Genomic DNA, 9,621 nt, shown 5'->3' with positions numbered 1-9,621 from the left:
TTCATCTTTTGTCAGTGTAACGTAAGTGTAAGGTGTGTCACGTTTACTGTGTGCAGCACTGTTCAGTGTTTCAATTATCAAGCACTTTTCACACACTGTTTCTTGTTGTACGCTGCTTAGACTCACTTGAGCGAGAGAGGGATTCCTTGGGGATTTGGGCAAATCTGGGTTTTGTTTTTTTTTTACCTTTTTTTTTTTTCATTATTATTGGTTAAAGTGCAATTACAGTGGCGGCTGAGTGCTCTCATCACCATTAATCCCTGGCAATTAATATGCATATATTCATTTAACATACTGGCAACTTTCTAAAAGTGAGATTAATGTGCTGCTGGTGAGTCGCATTGTGGTGGGCTTTATCTCGTTTCAGCACATTTCACTAAGAATTTATAGCTGAGTGGAGACGGAGAGCAGTGTATCAAACAGACTAGACCTCTGACCACTGTAAGCATCAACGTGTGCATGAAGAAGCTACACGCAGACCAGCGTTTGTAATAAGGTTAGGATGTAGAAAATGTTCAGTGCTCCTCAGAATGGGATTTGATTTTTTTGAATGAATACACCTGATAAACTCATAATGGATCTCCATTTGAGCATGTGATTTCCATTAGTTTCTCTGAATTGTTTTAGTAAAACGGATACAAAATATTCAGCTCTTCCTGAATAAAATCTTGGCTTATAAACTGATAATTATGTTCAGGTTATGGCTGATAACCAATAAATGACTGAAATGGCTGATTTCTGAAGGAAAGTGACTGTGAAGCCTGGAGTAATGGCTGATAAAAATTCAGGGCAGGAATAAATTACATTTTAAATGTATTAAAGTAGAATAAATACATGTTTAATTGTAATAGTATTTCAAAATATTGCTGTTTTACTGTAGTTTTGATCAAATAAATGCAGACTTTCAAAAATTGTCCCGAACCCAAACTTTTGAAACATAGTGCAAATTAAAAATAAAAACTTAAAACTAAAATCTGTCTTTTAAATGCTGTATAATTGAATTTAGACATTGTAGTATTATATGTATACTTCAAAAAAATGGATATACATTTTTACATTTGCTAAGGATTTACATGTTTCATTTTGCACAGTACATCTATTGTTTTATATGTGACCCTGGACAACAAAACCAGTCATAAGGGTCAATATTTTGAAATTGAGATTTATACATCATCTGAAAACTGTATAATTATAAATAAATAAATAAATAAGCTCTCCATTGATGTATGGTTTGTTAGGATAGGGAAATGCTATTTGAACTATTTGAAAATCTGGAATCTGAGGGTGCAAAAAAATCTAAATATTGAGAAAGTCACCTTTAAAGTTGTCCAAATTAAGTTCTTAGCAACGCATATTACTAATTAAAAATTAAGTTTTGATATATTTATAGTAGGAAATTTACAAAATATCTTCATGGAACATTTTTTTTATATCCTAATGATTTTTGGCATAAAAAGCAAAATCAATAATTTTGACCTATAGAGTGTATTGTTGGCTATTGCTACAAATATACCCGTGCTACTTATGACTGGTTTTGTGGTCCAGGGTCACATATTTGTAAACCAAGAGTGTGTTTTGCACTATTTTTTTTTTTTTAAATAAATGCTACTTGGTTTGATGTTTGGTTTTATAATACACATGTGTTTTATGTGTACATAAGTTTACTTATTGAAGCCACTATATATGTATGTAATTGCATTTCCACAGGTCTCTCTCTGGCCGTATCGTGGGTGGTGTGTGGTGGTTCTTCACTCTGATCATCATCTCCTCATACACAGCCAACCTAGCTGCTTTTCTCACAGTAGAGAGGATGGTGTCACCCATCGAGAGTGCAGAGGATCTGGCCAAACAGACTGAGATTGCTTATGGGACTCTAGATGCCGGCTCCACCAAAGAGTTCTTCAGGGTAAAGAGGAGACATGAAGTGTTAACCTAAAAAAAAGGATATTTGTAAATGTATAATATTTCACTTTCTTTCCTCATTTAGAGATCAAAGATCGCAGTCTTTGAGAAGATGTGGTCTTATATGAAATCTGCAGACCCCTCAGTGTTTGTGAAAACCACAGATGAAGGAGTTATACGGGTGAGGAAATCCAAAGGGAAGTATGCCTACCTGCTGGAGTCCACCATGAACGAGTACATCGAGCAGCGCAAACCCTGTGACACTATGAAGGTCGGAGGAAACCTGGACTCTAAAGGCTATGGCATCGCCACCCCCAAAGGATCCCCTCTCAGGTAAAGCCAGCTGTCCACTGTATGCTAACTGTAAGGATTTAACCATTGCTTAACTAACTTCTGATGGTGATTCAGTTGTGGTAGAGGCTGGATACAGTACTATAGGGGTTATGGGTGACTATCCATTTTCATACTGCATTTCGTAAACTTGCAAGCCATTTCTGAGTACTAGGTTATAAAGGACACAGCAGACTAATGCAATCTGGCATACTTTACTGAATCTGTACAGCATTACTCTATCACTGCAGTTCTGACATCTAAATCAGCTCTTTAAAATGCCAAGTGTGCTTGAGTACACTGCATAGTCTATATGTGCTCTTCTCCATCATTTGATGAATTTTTGCTGACACGATTGCAGGCAAATATTGCTGAGTTTTGCAAACAAGACACATTCTATAATAAGCTTAATTTACATAGAAAAACAACGCATTTGTGCCGAGAATGACTTACAAATTTAACACCTGGATGGTTTATGCGGGTGGTTTATGAATAAGATGCAGGCTTTTGCCAAAGTGATGCGGCTGTTCAGTGAACTTGCCTGGTTTCTCTTTTTTGAAGGACTTTTTAATGGCTATACGTGACATCATTAAATAAGCCATCCTTTGAACCAAAGGTGAGGGTGGAAGTACTGTACTAAGCAGCCTCTGCTATAACAGAAGATGCTGTTGTGTGGGTGTACATACTTGTGTGAAGCTGTTCAAAATCCCGCCCGTACCTCATGTTGCTTGAAGGGGTTTTCAGCACACTCCACCAGAAGTGCTTGCATAAGAAACGGCAGGAAAATGATGTGCCCGCTTCAGAAGCTCTTTAGGAAACACGCGTGTTCGCCGTTCTTTCATTTAACAGCAGCTCTGCTTAGCAGAGCCCATTGAGACAGGCTCTTTGAAGCTATAGGTTAACCGAATGCTAATTTCACTTTCTCTCCTCCTTCATTACGAATTACGAAAGCTCACAGAGTCTCCTCACAGAGTGACTTGCGCATGAGAGAAATTTGGCAATCAGTTGTTATTCTTATGCAAGCCACTTCTGAAGATGAATGTCGACATTAACACGTTTCTTTTATATTCTCTGCAATATAAGGTGAACGGTTGTTATTTCAATTGTTCGCCACCATCATTAACGTCACATTTTGTTGTGCTTGAACATACCCATCTGACTAATACACCATGGCCCACATGATATTACATTCATTGCAGTGCAAAGGGCCTCACAAGGGCAATTTGGAGCTGTTGAAATAAACTCAATAACTTAATTTCTCTCTAATAAGATAAGCTCCTTGGGGAAACGACCTCATAGCAATTGTACAGTCATTTTTTTGGGTCACCTTATAGCAAAGTGAACAGGGGGAGAGCGTGGATGGAGTGGAAGAGAGACATCGGATACAAGATGTAAATGACTGACTTCCATCTTGCCACCTAGGGCAGGACTCAAATTAAATTCAATACTAGCTAGCCATTACTGTGACAGCAAGAGTGAAAGAGGCTTGGAAATGAATTCATGAATGTGTTTCTCTCTCTGGTGAGTTACAGGCTGTGCAGTGTATATCTGATTTTGAGAGAGAGCGACTCCCATACTGACACGTGTTTATATGTACCAGTATATGCTATATGGGCATCTACTGTGTGACTTCATCACGTGGAAGCCAATGGGAGAATTTGCTCTCTCTGTCAAAATTGGTAGACACTGAGAATCTTATGTGAACATCTAGACTGAGTTATGATTTGCTGGACTAAACATGTGCTGCAGTTGTCAAAATATACCATAATGCTCTATGCATTTTCACAAAATGTAGCTTTTTTTGGCCGCAAATTTTTTTACACTGTCAATTAACTTTATTATTTATAGACATCTGGCACAGATCAAATATTGCTAGGTGTAAAAACGCCTAACTTTTTAGCATCTTATTGATGTATAAACTTAAAATACTTTAAAATAATTTAATCCCCTAATCTGTGAAAAAATACATTGATTTCTACATTATTTCTTTGAGATTTTAAGATTTTAAGATTAGAAATCTCTAAAAATCAGATTGACAAAACTTTCAACTGTTCAACTTAATTCATTTTTAAAATGTAGTTAAATCGATTATAAAAATAAATAAAACGATAAATAATTTTTAAATTGCATTTTAAAGCATCTTCTTGGTTAATGTAAAATATTTAAAAAAAATTGGATGTGAGATCTGTGCATGAGCCATTACAATGTAAATGTAGCTTTAATGACACTGATCATAGCCTTTAATAAAGATCTTTTTACACCTCACTATCTGATGTTACGGTCTGCTAGCCTCATCATGCTTTAATGAACAATTTCTTAACTAAGATGATGTTAAATGAGCTTTTGAACTTGCTTTACTTTTTACTTCACTTTCTGTTTTATGGGTTAATTTACTGACTGAAGAAATAATCAGTTGTTTTGGTGCATTTCGACAGCTGTTCCACATTTTCCTAGTCTTATCTCCAACTGATACCTTAAATCGGTTTGTTTTTCAGTCAAGATGCGACAGCCCTAAAGACTGATGTGTGTGCCCTTTTATCTATATCCATCTGTGCCCATTCTCTGAGTTTAGTCAATAAAATCATCTCACCATAAGCACTGCCACCTCCTGACGCAAATGCTCATCAAACTGAATGTAGCTGTTTGTTCCTCATTCCTGAGACACTCTCTGACTTCTTTCTGTCTGGTATTTCTGGGATTAGAAAGAACTCCTGGGTTTTATCAAGCCAGACAATCACTCTCCTACACATACAGAGCTGCACACAACATTTGCTCGCGACGCAGATTGGCCAGTCGGTTACATGGGTCGTGAGGAGATGTACGTTTGTGAACTGTATAGGGTATTCAAGACCTGAGGATGAAAAGAGATGAAAAGAGATGAAGAGATAGACGCTTTATAGATGTGGTTCCACATATCAATCATGTGGGGCAGTGGGATTAAAATAAAAAAATTTAAAAAAACATGTTGGTCAAATAATGGTATTGCTTCTTTGAAGCTAAGACAACTTTAGTATAATGTTCATGCTGCTCCTTTCAAAACAATGAAAGTAAATGGTGACCAAGCTCCAAAACTGACAAAAATCACGATAAATGTAGTCTATGTGACTGGCATATCATGGCAACTGGTCAATAATAGCTGACCACGTTCACGTTATTCCAAGCGGAGTGTTTGCGGTCTGCCGGTTACCCAAAGTGATATAATAATACACATCTTGCAGCAGGGAGCAAGGAAGCATCGCTAGATGGAGTATTAACCCATATCACTTTTACAATGAACTACCAACATGTTTCTGATATGTGTGCAGTCAATTAAAAAAGAAAAAGAAACAGAACAGTTGAGTTGATATTGATGGGTATGTGTTTAATATGTGCTGAATAACATAAAATAACATGGATAATGTTATTTATGTTATTTTCCTGGTTGAAGAATCCCAGTTAACCTAGCGGTGTTGAAACTCAGTGAGCAAGCCGTCTTAGACAAACTGAAAAACAAATGGTGGTACGATAAGGGGGAGTGTGGAAGCAAGGACTCCGGAAGAAAGGTCAGTTCACATATTTGGTCCTGCTCTGTTCCCTGCAGTTTAGCCCTCTCAGTACCCTTCCAGAAGGTTCAGTTAGGAATCTGGACATGGACGGCTCTTACTCTCTCTCCAGGGTTGTATTCTTTCATTTCGGAAGCCATTTTGGTAGAAGAAACTGCATTTTTGCTTTATTAAAATTTTGTTATTTTATTATCATTTTGTGTGAAAACATGTTATGCTGATTTGGTGCTAAAGAAACTAGCACCAATAATATTATCCATTTTGGAAATAGTTATGCTGCTTAATATTATTTTATTTTTGTATTTATTTGTAATTTTTTACAAAGCGTTAACAAAGAGCTTAATGCAATTGCAAAATTCTCCCACAATGAATCAAAATGAAAATATATAAAATATAATAATAAACATAATAATAATAAATAGCATACAAAATAAGTAAATAAATGAACTTTAGCACTGTACACATTTATGTGAGTAACATTACATGAGTATATCCATTAGATAGATAGATAGATAGATAGATAGATAGATAGATAGATAGATAGATAGATAGATAGATAGATAGATAGATGAAGTTCAAAAAAGTTTGTTCAAAATAGATTTGTTTCAAATAGAAATCTTTTGTACCATTATAAAAGTCTTTACTGTCACTTTTATGATAAATTGAATGCATCCTTGCTGTAAAAATGTACCAATTTCTTAAACTGAAGAGGTAGTATATTAGTATACTATTCAGAACATTTCCAACCATTATTTTGTACCGTCATAAATTACAGACTTTAGGTGTATGTTTATAATAGATTTAGACATTTTGGCAGCATGGTTAAATATATGTGTTTTATATATATATATATATGCTGACAGTTGTTTTTGCATTTACCTTTTGCACTTACAGTATATACACACCTTAAATCTGATAAATTTTTTATTATTAATTCAAGTGTAAATAATAGTATGTCTAGCTCTAGGAGGCGTGAAGAGAAAGCCCATTATTATAGACTGGATGATTCACTGTATAATACACTCACTTTGTTTAAAATAGCTTGGTGGTCTGAATGGAGCTCTGGAGAGAGACTGGTCATATTGCTCTGATCATCCGTAAGAGTCAAGCCTCCCTTGTGGTCCTCAGCCTCTGTGTTCTCCCTCCTGTCTGCCCTTGGAGTGTGCATGTATTTGGATGCAAACCCAGTGGACAGCTGTCTGTGCTGTCATAGGCCCCGGCCGACACACACCCCCACCACACCAAAACCCACCTGCATGGCACACACAGACGAAAGCACACCTCTCTTATGGGCCTTTCTTAGAGAACCGGTTCCACACCAAGACTGTTATTATATCACCTTTGATTAAGTACAAATCCAAATCTCCTTAGATTAATGACCTGGGCTGCATGGGTGCCAACCTCTAATACCGTCATGTGCAGCTGTGATATTGTATGTGATTGTTTAGTAGCTTGTAAATTAGTGGCGATGCTAATTAGCAGGTTGAATAAATGAAAAATTAGTAGAAGGTGGACATAGACTGCCAGTGTTAGTGCATGAATGCATGTTCGTAATTCTAAATTAAATTTAACAAATTTAAATTTCATGTTCCTAATTTTAAATTAAATTTGACAGTTTAAATTTTAAATGACAATTTGTGCAATATTTTAACATGAGTTTAACCTATAGTAGTTATACCAGTCATTTTTATATAATTGTATTAACATTATATAACTGTATGTACTAGTTAATATTATTTAGTAATAATGTTGAATGATATTATTAGTATTTAATACTAGTATTTATTATTAAAATTATATTAGTTACACAAGTTAACATAATTGGATTTTCATAATGAATATTTCTTATGAATATCATTTAGCAATAATGCAAGTTCAGCAGTCCAAAACAGAAAATAAATATTTAAATTCATCAATATTCATGATATTTTATACTCAGATGAGCAGGAAACATTTTAAGCAAATGATTATAGCACTACATTTGGTGCCACAGTATTTTTTGCACTTTATTCAAGATAGTTCTCATTTTAGCTTTTATATTCTCTGTATATGTTTAGATTGTTGGATGAATGCATAAATGTGTATATGTAATGTATAGGAATGCTTCTATTGTCTTTGTCCGTGTGAATTTGTTACAATTTTATCCAGTAACTCTCATCTAAGACATTTTTCCTTCTCCTGTAGGACAAGACCAGTGCTCTTAGCCTCAGCAATGTGGCTGGGGTTTTCTACATTCTGATCGGCGGTCTGGGCCTGGCCATGCTGGTGGCCCTGGTGGAGTTCTGCTACAAGTCCAGAACAGAGTCCCACAGAATGAAGGTGTCTGAGCGGGCCGCCCAGGCCTTTCACTGCACCGCCTTAGACAGCAGCTACACTGAGCTGCAGAGTTACGGCCTGTACGGTGCCGACACTGTTAAGATATAAAGCACTCTGGGGTAGGAACCTCGAGTACTGCAGAGAACTAGGCCACATCCTGCCCACGTAGCAGCCTAACCTGCCCCCCATCTAACCGTTTCCAGATTCAAAGCTTCTGCTGCCCACTTTCAGTATCATCCGTTTCTCCTCACCTCTTCTTTTTCTGTCTCTTACACTTCTATTTTAATAGTAGGGCTGTCAAAAATGTAAATAAATAAAACATTAATTATAAAATAATTAAAATAAATATTTTAATATGATTATTTAATAATGTTAATCAAAATATATTTGCTAAAAATGTCCCCAAATGTAATATATTATAAAATGTAATAGACAATATTTTATTAATGTTTTAATATTTATTGTAAGTAATTATATATTAAATATATATTAAAAATAGTTTTTATTATTTTATCATTTATTTTTAATAGTTAGTGTATGCAAGCATGCAGACTACATCTTGACAGCCCTATTAAATACTCTAATTTAATCTCTCATTACTTCTTTCTCTCCCTCAGTTTCCCGTTGTCCGCTAGCCACTCTGTCCATAGACTAGAGCTTTGTTTATACACATCGTGTCTCTGTTCATTCATGAAACAGAGCAAGTGTTCCCCGGAGACCCTGCAGGTCTCTGTTTTCCACCATGACTCCAAAAATAGTCAGTCTACACTCGTGATTATGCATCAGTCAGCTCGTGTGCTCCTTTATACAATAAGACCCATGTCAGATCTTACCTAACGTACTTTTGCTAATGCATAGTTGATTAAAAGTACCTATCATAAACAAGCAACCTACAGCCTTTGGAAGCCTGTTTCCACAGTGGATTTTTTTTAAAAAAGGTAACTGCGACTTTTTAACTGACTAGACTGAATTTTTTTCTCAAAATTTAGAATTTACATACTACATCTATTTTTATCCTATGGCAAAAACAAGCTTCCCTAACAGGCCAGACTGACAAATCAAAGAAACCCCATTGCAAAAAAAAGGTCCCCAATAAATGGTATCTGTTGCACATATAGATCACACCTCAGTGTGATTTTTGTAATAAGTATCTTTATGACAGCCAATTACCCAAAGTAGGATTTGTAACACGTTTAGCTGGGTATTACACACTCGTGTAATATTATAATAGCAAAGATTAATATAGATTTGCTTTGTTAATTCAATTGACAGAAGTCACATTTCACAGCTGTCCATTTTTCATATTAGGCGAGCAGGAATCTGAGTCATTATAGGCGAACTAATTAGTCTGCATCAGGCGTATAACGTCATCCCCCAACGCGCTGAAGTGTAGGGCAATGAAATCATTCCTAGATTGGAAAAATGCGATTTAAAGGGACACATCATTAGCCTTGGTTTCAGGCCCACTAGCTGCGACTACAATCGCGGATTGCGGAACAGCAATAAAACGATGACATTTCTCACTTCCACA

General features: G+C 35.9%; 1 protein-coding gene across 1 annotated transcript; it reads left to right on the top strand.

Annotated features, from left to right (window-relative positions):
• Window positions 1-1,693: 1,693 nt before the first annotated feature.
• Window positions 1,694-8,340, top strand: LOC107575061 (glutamate receptor 2-like; the record flags this gene model as incomplete). Its single annotated transcript, XM_016261472.1, has 4 exons — window positions 1,694-1,906; window positions 1,988-2,235; window positions 5,660-5,774; window positions 7,959-8,340. Coding segments are annotated over 4 exons (816 nt in total), but the record flags the coding sequence as incomplete, so codon positions are not given.
• Window positions 8,341-9,621: the final 1,281 nt, after the last annotated feature.

The sequence above is a fragment of the Sinocyclocheilus grahami genome, unplaced genomic scaffold (genome assembly GCF_001515645.1).
Source record: "Sinocyclocheilus grahami isolate Dianchi unplaced genomic scaffold, SAMN03320097.WGS_v1.1 scaffold2451.1, whole genome shotgun sequence".
NCBI classification, from domain to species: Eukaryota; Metazoa; Chordata; class Actinopteri; order Cypriniformes; family Cyprinidae; genus Sinocyclocheilus; species Sinocyclocheilus grahami.
Note: the sequence above shows the minus strand (reverse complement) of the source record. Positions and strands in the feature narration are given on the sequence as shown.